Here is a 20,725-nt window from a genome sequence, read left to right as displayed (position 1 = left end):
AATGGTTCACCAAATAAATGTTTTGAATAATTTTTACAATTTTATTCAACACATTTTTGCTGAGCCTGCTGTCTACATCCTGGGAGCTGTGCTAAGTGGTAGTGGCCCCTGGCACTGAGTAGGACAGGCCAGGTCCTGCCTTCAGGGAACTCGTAGCTGAGAGCCTTTCAGAGGAAGTAATCTTGTACACCAGAGAGGCCAGTCAGCAAATCTTTTGTGTAAAGGGTCAGGAGGAAATTATTTTTGACTTTGTGAGCCATATGGTCTCTGTCACAACTACTCAATTCTGTCATTGTAGCACAAAAGTAACCATAGCATAGGAAATATGTATGGGCATGGTGTGTTGCCATAAAACTTTATTTACAAAAGCAAGTGGATATGGCCCACAGGCTGTAGTTTGTGGAATTCCGCTTGACCTCAGAGATTGAAGCCTTTCCTTGATGGGAGAAAAAGATCCAGAAAACGTATTTCTGGCTTATGAGATGGAGATGGATTTGGAGAGAGAAGTACATTGTCAGTATACTATCTTCTTAGGTTGAACAATTAGATTGGCATCTATGAAAGAGGAGGTGTGATAAAAGTTATAAACTACCCTGAGCAATAATACTGCCCTTCCTTACTGTAGTATTAATTTGATCTCATTTGAGAACAGTTCTCCAAAGAGAGTGGGCAATTTAGATATATGGAATTATACCTGATGATAATCTAGGGAGGAGGTAAGCAACATATGTTGAGTAATTCATGTTCAATGAGCTGAGCAAGTCTGTAAATTACCCTGGCAAATGAGTTGGCTCCCTCTGAAAAAGGGAACTCATTGGCCTAAAATAGTTTTTTATTTTTTTTAATGTTTATTTATTTTAAGAGAGAGAGGGAAAGCATGAGCTGGGGATGGGCAGAGAGTGGGAGAGAGGGAGACAGAGAATCCGAAGCAGGCTCCAGGTTCTGAGCCGTCAGCACAGAGCCTGATGTGGGGCTCGAACTCACTATCATGACCTGAACTGAAGTCAGATGCTCAACCAACTGAGCCACCCAGGCGTCCCTGGCCTAAAATAGTTTTAAAAGCACTAACCATTGTGTTCTTCAAGACTGATAAATGTGAATGTTCTCTGTATCCTTATTGAATGTTCAGCAGAACCGAGTCTATGTACAGGGAGGTAAGAAAGTCAAGTCTCTGGGCAAATACAAGCACAGTCTAATAGTTCCCTGAGCCTTGGACCAATGATCCCACTCTCCTTTCTCTCCTACACAGACCCAGTTATAAAACACTTACATCTAGGAGAGAAACACATTAAATTTGATATGTTATCTCATGTCTGGGTGAATACTTTCTAATACTTCTCTAGACTGGACTGTGAGGCAAAGAAGAATATCAGTTTAGCTCCATGGTTGGGTGGTAGGATGGATGGAAGTGTGTGTATGGCGGCGGGGGCAGAGTTCAGTCACGGTCACGTATTAGGTTTTGGCAAACCACACAGTTTTGCTCCTTCCCCCACCACTTCACATTCACCGAAATATCAGAACATGAGGTGGTGGGAGGGACCCAGACTGAGAAACCGCTTAGGTGATTTTGATATGACTGGCCATCACTATCCCTACGTCATGTAAAAATCATTGACCCATCTTACTTCAAAATGAGCTAGTTCTGGCAGAAGTCCTTTGGAGATTTGTATTTCATTTTAAAATATGATGAGTTCTTACAAATCCCTAAAAGTCAAATCATTATAGATGCACTGCTGTATATGAACCCATATATGAAACTGGTATCTAAATAAAACAGGTAATTATAAGGCAATTACTTGCTTTGTGAAAACCACAATTGGTAATTATAAAAATATATTAATACATAAAAGTTTTATTAATCTATTGCTGCCAGAAAGAATGTTTTCCCACTTCTTAAACTAATTCCTAATTAAAAACTAGATGTTTTCAGAATCACAGCATTGGCTCTTTTCCCAGCACATTAGGAAGCTGTTCAGTAAACAATTGTCTTCGTATACTGGAGAGCACGACTTAGTTGTCTCAAACAACTAGGAAAGGTGATGCCAAGGAAGTCGAAGGAAACTACAGAACACAGAAATTGCTAGAATAACATACCCGCATAACAAGAAGTGAAATAAGTCTGTGTTATCCCTTGCACAATGTGGCTGGGGGCAGAAGGAGAGAAGTATTTAGGTAGAAGGAGGGAGGGGAAGGAGGGGAATACGAGGAGGAAAGACCAGTAAATTTTGACTAACTAGAACTCAGACCATCAGCCAGAATTAACACAACTGGGGAGACAATTTCAGATGAAATAATTCATTTTTGCTGTTGTTATGGTTTGTTTTTAAACACCTATCATTGATTTGGTAAAGCACCAGAAAAGTTTTTGAGTAGAATATATTAAAATCATAGCTTGTTCAACTAAACTTCATGCAGACTCCTAGACCTACATGAGATTTCACATCCAGAAAAATGGCCATGACATCCCCAGAGGCCTAATTCAATTCCCTATGACAGGATGATAGATAGCATTTTAGATGGATTTTCAACAAAAACACCCAAACAAAGCAAAAGCTTCCAATTAACTTTCAGTTGACATTGAGTTAGCCAACACATACTGCTCCCTAAGGCCCTTATCTGGGGTCAGTTATGATCAGATGAGCACAGCCCACAGAATAGGCCAACAAATCATAAACCTTTCCTTAGCTGGGTTCCCCGCTGAAGCTTCTATCTACACACCGATGTGGCTTGGACATCCCAGGGTTGGTCCCAGCAAGTGATGAAGATAAATCCCACCCAAGTCCTGTGGGTTCGTACACACCTGGAAGAATTTCATCCCACCAGATGTTCACATAGTCATCCCGGTCAGTTCTTGACTGCTCATGGTAAAATCCCAAAGCATGAAGGATCTCATGTTCAATGATGGCCTTATAGTCACACCCCTGGCCAATGGAAAGGTTCTGTCCCACATGTTGATCACCAACCTCAGACCAGCACCTTTAAAGAAGAGAAGAGGGAAGTTTTCTCCTAAAGAACTCTCAAGGGGCTGTAATTCATGAGGTTCCAGAACACAAATTTGAAAGAAGTGAGGTTTGATTTTAAGAAAGAAATTATCAATAGCATTCTCATAAGCTAATAGTTCAAAATAGGGGATAGTTAAATGAGCAATGCTCCTGGCAGGGAATAATATACAGTCTTTAAAAGGGGTGGTCCAGTGTCCCCTGGCTTAGTCGGTTAAGCTTCCAGCTCTTGATTTTAGTTCAGGTCATGACCTCATGGTTTGTGAGTTGGAGCCCTGCATCGGGCTCCATGCTGACAATGCACTGCCTGCTTGAGGTTTGCTCTTTCTGCTTCCCCCCACCCTCCACAGGCCACATATGTTCTCTCTATCTGTCTCTCTTTTTTCTCTTTCAAAATAAATAAATTAAGTTAAAAAAAATAAAAGTGATGCTTTATTATCAATGTGGTACATACTCGGAGACAAATCAATCCTAATAATGCACCAGGTAGAAAGAATTAAAAATTGGCATTCTTTCTCACCTCCACAAACTCAAAGGACACTATTGCCTTTGTACCACAATATTAAGTTGTCTCTGGGGGGTGGCTGTGGTTGATTTAAATTTTCTCCTTTGTACTTTAATGAATTTCCAAATTTCCTATAACAAGCAGTTATAAATTTTATGATCATGAAAAAGAACTTCATTAAAGAAGCAAGTCCACTTCTTTGGCTGTCAGCCAATCTGCGACATGATGAAAGCACAGAGTTGGCTGCCTACCATTTTTGAGAGGCTCTGGACAAGAAGCACTCGTAACCTCCTATAGAAAACAATAGACTCAGGAACTGCTGGCAGATTCTCTGCATATATCATGATGCAGTTTCTTGCCCCCTTTGTTCCCCAATCATTTTTTGTCTTTTGTCATAAATCCAACTTTCTGCTCTAGTAGCAAATTCAAAGCTTTCCTCCTCCTACAAATTGTCTCCTCAGCTTTAAGTTGTAGAACAGGATCCATACTCTAACCAGCACTCAACAGAGTAAGAGATTTGCTCATACTTTAAATTTTTTCTTAATGTTCATCCAGTTTTTAGAGAGAGACAGAGTTCAAGCAGGGAGGAGCAGAGAGAGAGAGACACAGAATTTGAAGCAGGCTCCAGGCTCTGAGCTGTCAGCACAGAGTCCTACGTGGGGACTTGAAATCATGAGCCATAATACAAAGTCTGAAGTCCAACCATCTGAGCCACCCAGATGCCCTGCATACTTTTAAATGTGACCAACGGACTAAAAGTTCTTTGACAATCACATTGTTTTACCTGCCATTATTTCCCCCAAGATTGCTAACATCATATACCTTCAAATGCTAATGGGTTTGATTTATACTCAAAGGTAGATCTTAATTATCTTCCAACAACTTTTTAAGGTATAATTCACATACCATGAAATTCACCAATTTTAAGAACGCAATGCTCTTTTGTAAATGTACTGAGTTATGCAAGCATCACATGATCATTTTGCATCTCTGACAGTAGCATTTTATTCCAAACTAGATTGACTCTGCAAAATATCCACAACCCAGAGGAAGCACTTATTTATCTTTTTTCAAACATCCCTCCCCTAACGGAAATATGTAAGTTGCAAAAATGCCACAACTCCACCATTCTGACTCTTTAACCTTGTCTTTGGAGAAAGAGTCCAGTTAACCACCCTCTTCCCCCTTCAGGGGACTGAAGGTTTTTGGGTGCTTTGGTCCAGGTTTTTCACCTTTCTTCTGTATTTTTCCCTTCCTGTAACTTAAGGCACAGGCAATAAGAATCTCCCAGACTCAGATTTTAGGAGAAAAAACATCCCTTAAAACTGACTTATCCCTTCCTCATGTAATTTTGGATTGAGTTTCAAACTGAACAGGAGCCCAGAGAATTTTACTAGGAAAAAGAGAACTTTGGAAAGTGGTCATGTTAGCTTCATTTTAGTTTTAAGAGAAAAAAAAAGAGAGAAAAGTGGTAGCTAAAAATGGAAATAAAAGTGTTAAGAAAATGAACTTTTCTCCCTGAAACCTTCAGACGAGATCAGGCGCGTTCAGGGTGGTATGGCCGTAGACCCTGAAACTTTCAATAAACAATTCAAGGTTTGGGTACTTTCTTGAAACACAAAGGTTGCCAAGGGATAAGATGAACACGTCAAAAGCAGAGAAACTCTAAGATCTATGTTCTTGGCAAGGCCCGAGGTATCCTTTATAAGTTTTTCCTTCTCAGAAAAAGGAATGTGTGGACACTGTTGGTTGCCTCCACTTCCATGACCCACAAGAACCTCAGAACGTGTCCAGGAGCACATTCACTATCCCAAAATCAGTTCTTCTGGCAATATCTCAAAGCTCAGTGAATGAAGTAGCCACCAGCCAGTCAGTGAATCAAAAATCTTAGAGACACCCTTGATTCCTTGTTCTTCTTAACCCTTCACATCAACTAACCACCAGCTTTGAGAAGTTCCCCTGTTTTCATAGTTTTGAAACCCCTTCCCTTTTCTCTATTCCAACTGCGTCTTTAGCACGTGTCCATTTTATTTCTGTCCTGGATGATTGGGACATTCTTTAACGGGTCTCCCTTCACCAGTCTTGTCCCCACTTCAATTCTTTATCCACGGTTGCCAGAGTAATCTTTTTAAAATGGAAAACTGAATGTATAATGAGTCATGCACAAAAGAGTGGATTCCCTCACAAGGGATTTGGCTATTACCAGGCTCCTGCTTATGGCCCTGGCTCCACGGTTCATCACGCTGCCCTTAAATGCCATTTACATGAGCTCTCCACGTAAGAATGTTTATGTTTGCTTTTCTCTTGTCTCTCTCCTCTTCCTCTTGCTCTTCCTTCTTTATCCTTCCCCCCTTCCTTTCCCTCTCTACCCATCCCCCACTTGGTACCTCCCTCTCCTCTGCCTCTATGTCCTCTCCCTCTTCATTTAACACGCAGAGTGGCTGTCCCTGATACTACATTCCACACTACGTGAGAGTCCCTGCTTCTGCCCTCTTAGGCCCACGGCGCTCCCCTCAGCATATATAACTACTGTTTTTCTCCACCACCCCCCAGCTGCCAACTGTAAGCCTCGTGAGGTCTGAGACCCTGTGGCATGCTTCTTTGTGACTAGCACACTTCCTGGCTCAGAGTAGATGTGCATAAACTGTACTTTTAATGAAAGTCTGAGCTAAGAAAAAAAGCCACTCGGGTAAGTAAGGAACTTGTGTCTAAGTGGTCGTCACAATTTTACTTTGTTCACTGCTATTTTTTGCATATTTTTTTCCTTGAGAGGCTAAATCCCGTGCTAACTTCCTTCCCCATCTCTTATCCATCCATGATTAACAAAACCCCCATCAGAACTAGACAACCAAAGCCTCGCAACACCTAGAGGCGGTTTAGGGAACTGCAGCACGAGGAAATGTCTCTGTTTTAAAGACACAGGTGAGTCATAGCAGATGACAGCTTCGCTTCCCCACCTCATCTAGCCCAGGTTGGTTGACATAAATACTACTGGGGAAAAAAAGAGCTTCTTTCTTGATGTACCATTTATTTCTCCCAGGAAACAAATACCTACAAATTACACATAGAACTTTTCAAAGAGGTTCAGCCAACAGAGTACTATAATTTAAAACGGAACCATAAGAAGGGTGTAATTTATACTGTAATACACCTGACTTAAAAAAAAAAACCACACATTATACAAGTTAAACCATGACCTAAACCCAGGACAAGAATTGACATAAACCTCCCTGTTGCCCAGAGATATCCAAACAACTCCTCCTTCTTCTAGAACATTGAAAATATGATAGTTTCAAAATTCACAGAGCAAGATTTGATTCTGCTTTTAGTTTCTTTTCAGTTTCTTCTTTTGGAAGACATTCATTACTTTTTATAAATCAAAGGATACATGATTACACATGTAAAATTTTATACATACCCAGAAAACTTCTGAAATATGATATATGAGCTCTCTCCTTCATAGGGCTTGAAATCTACACAGGACCTGAGGCGGAACATTTCAAAGGCATAAAGAATGGCTCCTTTGGCATTCAGTCCTACAAAAATCAGTAAAAATATCAATGAGCATTACTTAGATCTTAAATTACATACATAACATGGTTCATAGAGAATCTTGCCACCACATGAAATCCACAGAGGTCTATGATATATTTTTTGGTAGGTAGTAGATTCCTTGGAAACTAAAACTATAAAACTAGTCCTGTATATAAACATTAAGTGCAGGGGCACCTGGGCAGTTCAATGGGCTAAACTTCCGACTTTGGCCCAAGTCATGATCTCGCGGTTTGTGAGTTCAAGCCCCACTTTGGGCTCTGTGCTGACAGCTCAGAGCTTGGAGCCTGCTTTGGATTCTGTGTCTCCCTCTCTCTCTGCCCCTCCCCAGCTTGTGCTCTGTCTCTCTGTCTCAAAAAGAAATTTTTTTTAAAAAACACTAAGTGCAAACTTTAAATACCTAATGTAAACATAACTACAAAATTAGAATATACTCCTATGCGTAGCTGAACAAAATTATAAACTGACTTCCTCATTTCCTCCCTTCCCCTTCCCCCATTCAAGCAGAGATCATGAATGCAATTGCCTCAGGAGAGTCACACTGCAAAAGAGAAGACACAAGCCATTTGTCTTCTGTGAGGATAAAGTCTTGGAGAGAAATAGTGAGAATGGTGCTTACGGTGGTCTAAAAAGATAACCCTTCTTGCTGGAGGAAGACAGCAGAGTTTGGAGAGATTTATGAGTTCTGAGAGCATGAGTAGCACATATGGTATTTTGCCCTGCCTTCCCTGCAAGGCTCCTGGAGAGATGGCAAGACTAGACAGGTAGGGCTGGAAACAGCCTTGGGAAAGATTTCCTTTTTTTTTTTTTAAAGAAAAAAATTGTTAATGTTTATTTTATTTTTGAGAGACAGAGAGAGAAAGTGTGTGCAAGTGGGGGAGGAGAAGAGAGAGGGAGACACAGAATTGGAAGCAGGCTCCAGACTCCAAGCTGTCAGCACAGCTTGACCCCGGATTCAAGTCGGATGCTTAACTGACTGAGCCACCCAGGCACGCCTGGAAAAGATTTCTATAACCCCAACTTGGAACCACGGCAGCAGAAGCCTAATGGACCTAAAGAGACCAGAATGGATGGTTACTTGTAACCTGTAGGTTAGGACCAATGACCAAAGATCAAATGTCTTTCCTCTCCCTTAACAGGCACATACGCTGGCATTGCAAAAGATAAGCATGGGGTGGAGAGGAAAGATACTCTGGAGGAACAGAGATTATGTTTTACTTAGTATGTGGTTTCTTTTTTCTCCTCTCAACTCATTGAAGTTAGAGCTCTAAGTTAAAAATTAAGCTGTGTTATATAAAGTTAAATTATACTTCTTGTACACTTGATTTTGTGCATTGTCTCAAAGAGTTTATACTTCTTGGTCATTTACCTAGTACTCACTTTACGGTTTCCTGGCCCTATTTCATTTAATAAACTACCAAATGGAAGATTCTCAGTTCAGATGCCATAAAATTATATCAAGTTCATTAAATAAACAATCAATGGAATAATCCATAAATTACTTATGGAAACAACACAGATAACACAGAAAACAGCACAATTAAACTTACTGAAAATTTTTCACAAAAGTTGTCAAAAACTGGGACAAAATATTTGCAAAATACACATCTGACAAATGAATTATATCTAGAATCTGTAAAAAAAAAAGTGAACATTGGTGAATCTCCAAGGCATTTTACTGGGCAATCAAAAAAACAAAATTATGAGTCTATTCATATGCAATTTTAGAACAGGCAGCAAAAACAAAGGAGTTGTTTCTGGAAGAGTGAGAATAACCATGGGAGAGCATGAAAGAACTTCCTGGGATAATAAAAGTGCTCTCTCTTTTTTTTAAGTTTATTTATTTGTTTTGAGAGAGAAAACTAGAAAGGGAGGTGAAAGAGCAGAGAGAGAGGGAGAGAGAGAATCCCAAGTCGACTCCATGGTGCCAGGGCAGAGCCTGACACAGGATTCAGTCCTATGAACTGTGAGGTCATGACCTGAGCCAAAACTAAGTCAGAGGCTTAACCAACTGAGCCCCCCAAGGGGCCCATAAAAGTTCTCTTAATAGGAATTGTATGAATATGTTTACAGTGTATAAGTGTACTATATAAAACCCATTGAACTGTATACTTAAGACTCATGCATTTTACTCTATGTGCATTTTACATTAAAAAGAACTATAAATGGGGGCGCCTGGGTGGCTCAGTCAATTAAGCCTCCGGCTTCGGCTCAGGTCAGATCTCATGTTTGTGGGTTCGGGCCCCGCGTCAGGCTCTGTGCTGGCAGCTAGCTCAGAGCCTGGAGCCTGCTTCCAGTTCTGTGTCTCCTTCTCTCTCTGCCCCTCTCCCTCTCATGCTCTGTCTCTCTCTGTATCAAAAATAAATAAAACATTAAAAAAATATTTAAAAAAAGAACTAAAATAAATATGAAACTTCAGTTAAAGATATGCATGCTGAGGTGTTTGGGAGTAAAGCATACTTGTCCCTGCAAATCACTTTGAAACGTATCAATACTAGAATGTATTGATAGGAGTTTAAGAAGATAAACAAGATGGATAGATAAGATAAAGCAAATGTAGCAGAATGTCGTTTGTACAATGTAGGTGAAGAGTATATGAGTGTTCACTGTACAATGCTTTTAGTTCTTTGTATATTTAAATTATTTTAAATAAAATGTGAAAAAGAAAAGGACAATAATTAAAACTTTAAAGAAAGAGAAAAAAAAAACCTATTGACTTAAATTATATTTCCAGTAAAATATGTCCTTCAAAATGAAAGCCAAAAGAGTATTTTGAAGAAAGAAGAGAATTTGTCACCAACAGTTTTGCTGTACAAGAAATGCTAAAGGAAGTTCTTTATGCTAAAGAGAGGTGACAGCAGCTAGGACCTCAGAGCTGCAGGAGGAGTAAAGAACACCAGAAATAGCAAGTAGAAAAGTGAATATGAAGACAACCTTTTTCATTCATGACTTTAAAAGACAGCTGATAAAAGCAAAAATGATAAGACTGTATTATGAGGTTTATAAAGTATATAGTTGAAAAGTATAAATCAACAATAGCACAAAAGGAAGGGATATAAATATTCTAAAATGCTTACCTATCACAGTGTTTTGAATAGAGAATGTATTCAGTAAATAGTCTTTGAATGAACAAATAAATGACTAACTTAGACCACTGGCAAACAAAAATAAAAATAAAGAAATGAATAAAATGCTTACATTTTATGCAAAATGGCACAATTTAAGTCTAAGGGTACTGTCACACATTAAGACTAAAAATTGTAATCCCCAGGAAAGCTCCACAAAATAATACAAAAGGATAGAGCTAAAAGGCCACTGCAAGCCCCAAGTGAAATTTTAAATTCTTGGATTTAAACACAAGAAGGCAAGAAAAAAATAAAAGAAAAAATAAAAGACAAATAATAACTGTTAGTTCTAAATCAAACTATATCAATAATTACATTAAGTGTAAATAGACAAAATATTGTAGTCAAAATTCAGAGGTTGATAGACTGGATTAAAAAAAGTAAGACCTAAATATATACTGTCTGAAAAAGAGACCCTTTCAATATAAAGAGGTTGATAGGTTGGAAGTAAAAACTTGAAAAACATACACAGTGCAAACAGTAAGTTTCATTAAGTTTGTGTAGCTAGATTTAAATTAGACAAAGTAGACTTTAAGACAAAGAGGATTGCCAGACATAAACAGAAACTTCTCTAAATGAGAAGAGTCAGTTTAGCAAGATAATATAACAATGTTTTTGCACAGAAGAGCAGTTTACAAAAGTGCTAAATTATAGGTAAAGATATTAACACCACTCTGTCAGTAACAGATAAAGCAATTAGTCCAAAACTCCATGCAGTTATAAGAATTTGAACAACAAAATCACCTTCACCTATTTGACACTGATAAAATAAATAACATGCCCCGAAACAGCCAAATGCAAGTTCTTTTCAGTGAACATGGAAGAGTTACAAAGATAGACCACAAAACATGTCTCAGTAAACTTCAAAAGATTGAAATCGTAGAGTATGTTCTCTGACCTCAACAAAATTGAGCCAGAATTAATAATAGAATATCAAGAAGAGCGACAGACATTTCTAAATTGAAAAACACACTTCTAATTTTCCATGGACTTTTAAAATTTGCAACAGAAATTAGAGCATATCTAAACTAAACTTTAATAAAGATAAAGCCATATCAAAATTTGTGGAAAACAGTAAAAGCAGAATTTCAAATAAAATTTACAGCTTTAGATGCCATACTATAGCATTATACTATATTCAAAAATGAAGATTTAAAATTAATGATATAAATTTCCACCTTTGTTATTAAAAAAAGAAAAGCAAATTAAACTGGAAGTAAGTAGAAGAAAGGAAATAAAAAGACAAGTGAAAAGCAACAAAATAGAAAGCAGACACGCAAGAGAAAATTAACAGGTAAAAAGTTGCTCCCTTGAAAAGATTAATAAATCGATACACTGCTTAAAAAACAAAACAAAAAAGGCAAGTCACAGACTGGGAGAAAATATTCACCATAATAAATAAAAATTTTTAAAAATCATAAGAGTGAAACAGGCATTTCATAAAAGAAGATACACAAATGTCTGATAGCACATGAAAATGTGGGAAATATCATTGGTCATTAGGAAAATGCAAATTAATATCACAATTAGAGTCCATTTTACAACCAACAGAATGGCGACAATTAAAATGATTAGCTCTACCAATGTTACTAAAAATGTGGAACAACTGAATCACTGCTACATTGTTAGTGAGAATGAAAAACTGCACAGCCACTTTGGGAAACTCCTTGGCATTTTTTACTGAAGTTAAATATATATTTACCATATAATCAAGCAATTCTCTTTCTAGTCTTTTGCCCAAGATAAACTAAAAAATACATATTTATGGGGCACCTGGATGGCTCAGTTGGTTAAGCATTCCGCTTTAGCTCAGGTTATGATCTCAGAGTTTGTGGGTTCGAGCCCTGAATCAGGCTTTGTGCTGACAGCTAGCTCGGAGCCTGGAGCCTGCTTCAGATTTTGTATCTCCCTCTCTCTCTGACCCTCCCCTGATCGTACTGTCTCTGTCTGTCTTTCAAAAATAAATAAAAAACTTTTTTAAAAAAGTACATATTTACACAGATTTGTACACAATGATCATAGCAGCTTTCTTCATAATGGCCCCAAAGGTAAAACAACCCAATGTGCATCAACTGAAAAATGGATAAACAGCTGCCATACTACTGAGGTATATTACTGAGTAGTAAGACAAGAATTAACTACTGGGCCACAACAATATGAAAATACTTCAAAAACACCTTGGGCAAAAGAAGCTGATACAAAAGAGTACGTACTGTGTGATTCCATTAATTGGTGAACCAGGTAAAACTAATCTATAAGGTAAAAGAATTAGAATGGCCGTGTCTTTTGGAGCGTTGGGTAGGGATTGGCTGGAAACCAGCACACGGGAAATTTCTAAAGTGGTGGGAGTATGGGTTACATAAGTTTATGTATTTATCAGAAGCCATGGACTTTTACACTAATTTGTGAATTTCACTCCATGTAAATTTAATGTTAATAAAAGAATTGTATACAAATATGAAACTCTAGTATGTTTGTTTTTCCAATGGGTTGGGCCCAGGCATCTGAACTATTTTTAACCCTAAAGGTGATTCTCTTGTGCCACTACTTAAGAATCACTATTGTATCCTTACTGCTTCTACCTTATTTCAGGCCATCTGTCTTCCAACTTGCTCTCTTATCTGTTACCTATCTTACTGCTAAAGCGACCTTGCTACTTACTGAAGCTATGGCCAGCAGACCAAGAACATTAGCCTCAGCTGGGGGATGGTACAGAATCTCAGACCCCTCCCCACCCTCTCTGCAATTTCACTCCCTCAGGGGAGCCTTATGCACATTAAAGTCTGAGAGGCTTGACTTTCGCCTCATAGAGGCATGGTGAACCTTAAATAAAATAGCAGATGACCAGCACATATTGGTGATCCAAAAATCACGTCTATGTCTTGATGGAAGGGGGACAGAGAAGGTGCGACAGACAGGAAGAAAAAGTGGAATGGGGAAGAGGCCCCTCTCAAAAGTTAATCTTTCTTCAATCATATTCCATTTATGGAGCACCAACTTATGGGTGTTCCATAAATTTGCAAATGTGCTGGCAAACACTGGGGGAATAAAAACTCAAATTTCCAAAAAAAATTTTTTAAAAACCCAGTAACTGAGAATAACAGCATTTGTTCATATCTAGCTCTTATCCAGAAAAGGGACCAGCACTAATAACAGTGGTGGAAAATAAGCATAAGCTATATCTCCGGAGAGCGGGAGTAGCCTGGCAGGCCACCAGGATGGAGCAAGCCTGTCCCCGCCTCTGCTCTCCCCTGACCCCCCTCCATCCGTGTGGAATGTGCCTCACAGCATTGCACCATAGCGGCTGTGCAGCCGTCAGTCACCTGCTTGAGGTCAGCCAATGTCCACACGTGACTTCGAATATTTATTTATTTCCCCTAAGTGTTACTTCTAGCAATGAGTGAACTACAACTTATCCAGTCCTTTATCTTAAGAGGGAAAAGAATTGAAATGATTAATACTGAGGAGGAAGAGCTCTGGGCATGTGAAACACAGACTTTTCTATTTCTCAAAAGTGTGAAATTTTTGTTTTTAATTTTTAGATGTTTATTTACTTTTGAGACAGGGAGAGACAGAGTGTAAGTGGAGGAGGGGTAGAGAGAGAGGGAGACACAGAATCTGAAGCAGGCTCCAGGCTCTGAGCTGTCAGCACAGAGCCCGATGTGGGGCTCAAACTCATAAACCATGAGATCATGACCTGAGCTGAAGTTGAACACTTGACCAACTGAGCCACCCAGGTGTCCCTAGAATGTTTGTTTTATAACAACAGGGGAGAAAACCAGTATGCTGAAAATATATTTAGGTTCATCTGTACTATTATTTAAAGTGTAAATGTTTCATCATTGTGAAGCCAAATTATATTTCATTGTGTTTTTGTTCTTTATGGTGCTCTTGGTTTTATTAACATGTTAATGTGTTCTGCATTTTTAGAATTGTTATTTAGTATTCTGTAATTTTTAAAATTGCCTCTTGTATCTCCAACTGGTTAAGCACTGATGTCAATATAATGTTATACATTTCATCCCATGGATTAAAGAATCATCAGGACTTGGAACCCTCATATGCATTGGTGTTACTCCCAATCTGAAGCTGATAAACAGGAGGAGTTGGGGGGATGGAGGAGAAGAGTAAAACCCAGAGCTTCTAATTAAAACAATTAATATTACCCAGATTGTCAGCCAGAATGTAAGGGATGGGGAACTTCCATCTGGTGTCAGGGTTTCTCAGCCCATTTCTGGAATTCTGTGGAAACAAGGCAAAGATGACTGGGAAGGCAAGTCCTCAAGGCCCCCTGGCCTCCTCTTTCACTAAACTTTCACACCACAAACAATGTGTCACACAATTCAAACAATTTACTCGCATTTGTCTTCTGATGACAAAAGCAATAGAAGTTCATTACAGATAATTTGGAAACTTCAGAGAAATTATTAAGGACAATGTTTAAAAGACCTGCAATTTCCAAAAGTTGAGATAGTCACTTTCAGCATATTGGTACATTGGGGCACCTGGGTGGCTCAGGTGGTTAAGTATCTGACTTCGGCTCAGGTCGGTGCCAAGAGCTCAGAGCCTGGAGCCTGCTTCGGATTCTGTGTCTCCTCTCTCTCTGCCCCTCCCCTGCTCATGCTCTATCTCTCACTTTCAAAAATAAATAGACACTTAAAAAAATAAACATATTGGTACACTTCATTCTCTGATTCACTTACTAGGGAAATTGGGAGAACATGTAATATGGTAATTACAGACTGTACTGTTTACTTATTTTTCATCTCTTTTTCTCATCATCAACCACAGTGGAAGCCCTTGTGGGTACAGATGATAGATCAGATTTTTTCATGTCCTCCACAGTGCCCATCCCAGGGCTGGACACAGCGGAGGCTCCCAGTCATAAAAAACAGGCAGTCTTGAGGATCTTCATTGTGTCCTTGGCAGGTACTCACCCTTTGGAGGATGTCCCCTTGAAAAAGATTCAAGCCTGCAGCTAGATGAAGATTTTAAAAATATATATTTGAGTGAGCATTACTAAAAGGCATCTCTCATTATAAAATTTATCTTTTGAAAGGCATCTCTCACAATAAAATTAATCTTTTCCATTGTAAATTTTTCAGTGTTAATATTTATCTGATAAAGTTCACTTTGAAATAAGGCAGAATTTCCTTTAATTGAGGAAATGTAAATAACCCATGAATATCATGTATTATCACATCCTTGGTCTTCATTTTAGAACAGGAAACCTGGTCCAAGAATCTTTAAAGTAAGAGATGAATTAGAAGGAATCTTTTTGATCACTGACTCCAAATCTCTCATACTTTAGGGGAGCACAAGGGAATCTGGAGACAGGAAGTAAGGCAGTAGGTGGTCAACAGTTGAGTGAACTTGAGAACTGCTAACTTCCAGGGTACTTTCTGCTCTTGTTCCATCCTTCTTCATGATTCCAGGTAAATGGGTTGATTTGCTCTTCCCCATGAATAAACAATGGTACTCTCCAAAGCTAAACTCAAGATGATGCCCTTGCAATAAAGACCAGGCAAATATGGATAGATCCACTCAAACTGTATCTCTAAATATCTATCAGGAGCTTAGCATGATAAAATTTCTCCCTGATGGTGTTCTTTGAGTCTGGCCTCATAGTGTTTCTGAAAATAGAATTAAAAGGGGAAGATTCTTGTGGGAAGAATTATGAGCATTTAAAAGAATATCTCTTCTTATCATAACCCTCATATTTGATAAGCAGCCACCCCTGTAAAACACAAAGTACCTCAAACAGTGTCAGTGAATTATACTTCATTGTGAGAACAGCTCCTGATTTAGAGCTGGTAAATCAAGCTAGAGAATTATCACTGCAGCCTCACATGGTAACAGGGGTCCCATTTGGTGAAGCTGATGGCTCATTCATGGTAAAGAACACCACTGGGGTTGTACGTATTAGGAGGAGCCATGGTTTTGCTTGCTAATGGCTAAGGCTACCCCTGCATCATCCCTTTTCCCTGCACACATTTCTTTGTGTGGTTTTTTTTTAAGTTTATTTCTTTATCTTGGGGAGAGAGTGTGTGTGAGGGACAGAAAGAGAGGGAGAGAGAGAGAAAATCCCAAGCAGGCCTCACACCATCAGCACAGAGACCAATGGCAGGGCTTGAACCCACAACTTGCAAGATCATGACCTCAGCTGATCTTAACCAACGGAGCCATCCGGGTGCCCCTCCATGCCCACATTTCTTAACTTCATAAGCCTAACCTACATCTATAATAACAGCACAATTAAACAAAAACCAAAAGCAATGACACCACTGCCTCTTAAGCAGTAGGACCCAGGTTTTGAATTGCCTTGTTAATAGGGGTGATATGTGCTGGTCTAGCCCCTATCTGACTTAGGCTTGTCATGAACAAAGGCATACATTTCCTGACCCCTGGTCTGGATTAAGGATGGAGGTGAGAGCTGGACTCTTCCAGAGTGATATGAACAAGCCCATTCAGACCTTGGCCCCCAGGTTGGTCAGCATAGATGGGGTCATGGAGGGGTAAGAGAGTGCAGCAGCTGGGAGGAGGAATTCTCAAAGAAGTACATATCCATTAAAAAGGAGCCTCAAGAGATTCACTACCCAGTTTGCTCACGCAGCATATAAAGTGCCTAATGTGCCCTAGACTTTGTTCTACATGCTGGGAATGTAGCAGAGCATAAAACAAAACCCTCAAGGGGTGACATTCTTGACTGGGAAGAGAGGAGAGACAAACAAATAAATAAATTTGGAGATGGTGAGAAGAGCAATTTAAAAAATAGACAGTAGAAGGGAAGGTGTTGACTTTGGGAGGGTTGATATCTTATAAAGGGTGGTGAGGGGAGGCTTCCCTGAGAAGGTGGCATTTAAGCAGAAATCTGATGGAATGGAGAACAAAGGAAAAGTATTGAAGGCAAAGGCAACAGCAAATAGAAATGAGGAAAGCCTTGATGTCTTAGAGCAGCTTCCCCAACTTTAGCATGAAGGTCTCCTGAGGGCTTGTTAGACACAGATGGCTAGCCCACCTCAGGGCTTCTCAGTCAGCAAGTCCAGGGCAGGGTCTGAGAATTTTCATTTCTAATATGTTCTCTGGCGATGCTAACGCTTCTGGCTGGGGACGCACACACTGAGAACCACCTTTGTAGAGGAATAGCTATGTGGTCAGAGTGGCTAAAAAATCCAAGTAAATAAGGGAGAAAATAGTAAAAGAAACAAAAAATGAGATCAGATGGCTGGCCAGGGTCAGCTCATCTCAAACTTCAATGTGCAGGGAATCAGCTGGGGCCTGTCAAAATGGAGGCGGAGGGTGAGATCCAAGATGCCGCATTTCCAGAAAAATCTCTTAGGTAGTTCAAATGATAACTGACCTGGGGAACACATTTTGGGAATCAAGGTTCTAGGCCCTTATTCTGTGTTGGACAAAATGGCATTCAGCACTGGTCAGTGTTGAAGGATGGAAGATTGGATAAGAGAAGTGACATGGCCTGAATCATATCAGAAGGAAAGTTCTGCCTACTTTGGGAGGAATAGCCTTGTTCAGGGTGAGGGCAGAAAGGCAAGAACAAGTATAAGGCCACTGGAAGAACTTGGCCAAACCCAGATGCCTTAGATGGGGACTTCAGGGAAAGTGCAGAAAAGTCACAACTTGTAATATAATTTGATGGCAGACCTAACAGCATTTGCTGAGAGATGGTGTGTACATTGGGAGAAAGGTAAGAGCCGGAGCAGCCCTGAGGTTCTGGAATGGGGGAATTTCTTTAATTGAAATGAAGAGTCTGAAAGAAGCAAATCTCAGAAGAGAAAGGTTAAATTGTGAGGCATGGAGACAAGGTAGGTAAAAAGATAACAGTTCTGTGTGTGATTTTTCCTGAACAGTTTTTGTGATGTAGCTTGGTTGGAATGACCTCAAAAGAGAAAAAATCCACATGATAAAATTTCTTCGTTAGAGTCACATAGCTCAGAGAGGGTGGTGGAGATGAAGAGTAAACAATGGCGCTAAGGTAACAGAATGATCTTGTCTAGAAAAATAAGGATGAGATGAGGAAAAAACTCTAACTCTAGTGCCAGCCCTATTTTAAAATACAGCAGATCCTCTCAGGTACAAATGCCTAGAGTGCCTGACCAAGAGAGATGATTTCATGCCTGGTTCTGAAGTCTTGGGGCCCATTCACCCATTTACCTTACCAAACCATTTCTTTAAAACTATTTCAAGCTTCTCCAATTATATATCAACAAGCCTGCCTTTCCTGTAAATGGGACAGAGTCACAGAAATTCAACCCTTAGGTGTGGGGTTTTCCAGTTTTGTAGTCTGCAGATAGCACTGAGCTGAGTCAGAAGACCTGGAGGTGAGTCCGTCATCGCCATATGTGATCTGGGTAGATGACCTCCACCACAAGGAGTTTCCTGCCCCTTCTTGCAAAATGAAAATTAGCACTTACTCTCTTATAGAATTTGGCAGTTGGATAGGAAAGCTTTTGATAAGGTATTTAAGACCATGAATATCTGTTTCCCACCAATCCTAACCAAAGATACCCAGAATGTAATGGCTTCTCCTTCATTTTAGAAACAGATCAAGAGAAAGAAAAACTTCTCTCTCCTCTCGGTAATGGACCAGATTGCTGGAGTTCTTCAATAAAAATGTTTGTAGACAAGATGTTGAAATGGAAACATCTTTACACACTTCTCTAAATCCTAAGCAAACAGGGGTTAATGATTATGACACACCAGTAGAGGGGTTGGGTTTTCCCCCACTAAATATAACCCTAGGCATATATTACAAATATACATACATGTACATACAAATATATATATTATATATAAAGCAAGCAGAATAATCATCTTTTCTTTTTTCAAAACAGAAACAGGAAAACTAAAAGTTTTGTAAACAAAAATCATGATATATATTTCTAAATCCTGGAGCACACACTAGTTTCTCTAGAAAATTTGGTCTATCATTTTTTCACATTTCCATTTTTAAGAAACGTTGCAAATTCTAAAAAAGCACTGATAGATATCTCTCTCCTAAAGTGACCCAATGCCCTATCACGAAGATAAGAGCTTTTCAGCAATTGTATAGATTTAAAATTATTTCAAGGCATTAATAATGCAGAAATTGTACCCACCAAAATTGATTTCTGGAATATCCTTCTGTTCATCAAAATCTTCATCATGTACTGTTAAGAACAGGAAAAAATTGTTATTAATCTTGCTGAACAAAAGTTCAGAAACACTCTCTATGCATTTCAATTGAATCTTACCATTTCCATTAGAGAGATGTTTAATCTGAAAGAAATAAATATACAGAAAGTGGATAACATATACCAGCATTTATATTTCTAAATACTCAGAACAGAAGAACCTTACTTACAGATACAGCTGCTATGTGGGCACAAAACAAGGCGAAAGAGAGAACACAAGTGGGTCTAATCCAAATCATCGTTGCAAGTGAACACATTTAGCAAAGACACCTTGTGATAAATACTTTTCGGACCTTGCCCTGGCTGTCATTTTAGAAACTTTGACCTTCACATATGTACTGTGGCATTAAAAAAAAATGGCCAAAGGAAATGGCATTGATCCTTTTAAGAACAGATACCAAGTTTAACATAAAATCTCAAGCTCCCGAGACTAGGAAAAGGTTTGAAAAGGATAATATTGAGATTAATATATAAAAACCGGTAACATTTCTATACACCAGCAATAACGTTCCTATATAGCAGCAAAACCTATTCATGTAATATAACAGATAAAAGATTCATTTCACATTAGAAATCGAAATAATGTATAAAATATCTATAAAGTACTTAAGCCAGCCTTGTAACCCAGGAATGAATCCACTTGATCATAATGGATAATTCTTTTTATATGCTGTTGAATTCAAAATGCTAGTCTCTTGTTGAGTATTTTCACATCCGTATTCATTAGGGATATTGGCCTGTAGTTCTCTTTTTTGGTTGGGTCTCTGTCTGGCTTAGGAATCAAAGTGATATGTGCTTCATAGAATGAGTCCAGAAGTCTTCTTTCCATTTCTATTCTTTGGAATAACTTGAGAAGGATCTGTGTTAACTCTGCTTTAAATGTCTGGTAGAACTCCCCTGGGAAGCCATCTGGCCCCGGGCTCTTATTTGTTCCAAGATTTTTTGATCACTGATTCGGTTTCTTCACTGGTTATGGATCTGTTCAGATTTTCTATCTCTTCCTGTCTGAATTTTGGTAGTGCATGTGCGTTTAGGAATTTGTCCATTTCTTCTAGATTGCCCAGTTTGTTGGCATATAATTTTTCATAGTAATCTCTGATGATTGCTTGTATTTCTGAGGGATCTGTTGTAATAGATCCATTTTCCTTCATGATTTTGTCTATTTGAATGTTCTCTCTTTTCTTTATGAAGAGCCTACCTAGAGGTTCATCAATTTTGTTTATTTTTTCAAAAAACCAACTCTTGGATTCATTGATCTGTTCAACTGTTTTTGTGGATTCTATCTTGTTTAATTCTGCCCTGATCTTTATTATTTCTCTTCTTTTGCTGGGTTTGGGGTGCTCTTTCTTCTCC

General features: G+C 38.9%; 1 protein-coding gene across 1 annotated transcript in view; it reads right to left on the bottom strand.

Annotated features, from left to right (window-relative positions):
* Positions 1-19,611, bottom strand: part of MEP1A (meprin A subunit alpha) — a 32,937-nt gene extending 13,326 nt beyond the window's left edge. The window contains 7 exon segments of the mRNA XM_029944947.1: positions 2,801-2,976; positions 6,923-7,040; positions 14,348-14,423; positions 15,119-15,159; positions 19,298-19,348; positions 19,433-19,520; positions 19,522-19,611. Coding sequence (XP_029800807.1) covers positions 2,801-2,976; positions 6,923-7,040; positions 14,348-14,423; positions 15,119-15,159; positions 19,298-19,348; positions 19,433-19,520; positions 19,522-19,611 — 640 coding nt within the window.
* Positions 19,612-20,725: the final 1,114 nt, after the last annotated feature.

The sequence above is a fragment of the Suricata suricatta genome, chromosome 7 (assembly GCF_006229205.1).
Source record: "Suricata suricatta isolate VVHF042 chromosome 7, meerkat_22Aug2017_6uvM2_HiC, whole genome shotgun sequence".
NCBI classification, from domain to species: domain Eukaryota; kingdom Metazoa; phylum Chordata; class Mammalia; order Carnivora; family Herpestidae; genus Suricata; species Suricata suricatta.
Note: the sequence above shows the minus strand (reverse complement) of the source record. Positions and strands in the feature narration are given on the sequence as shown.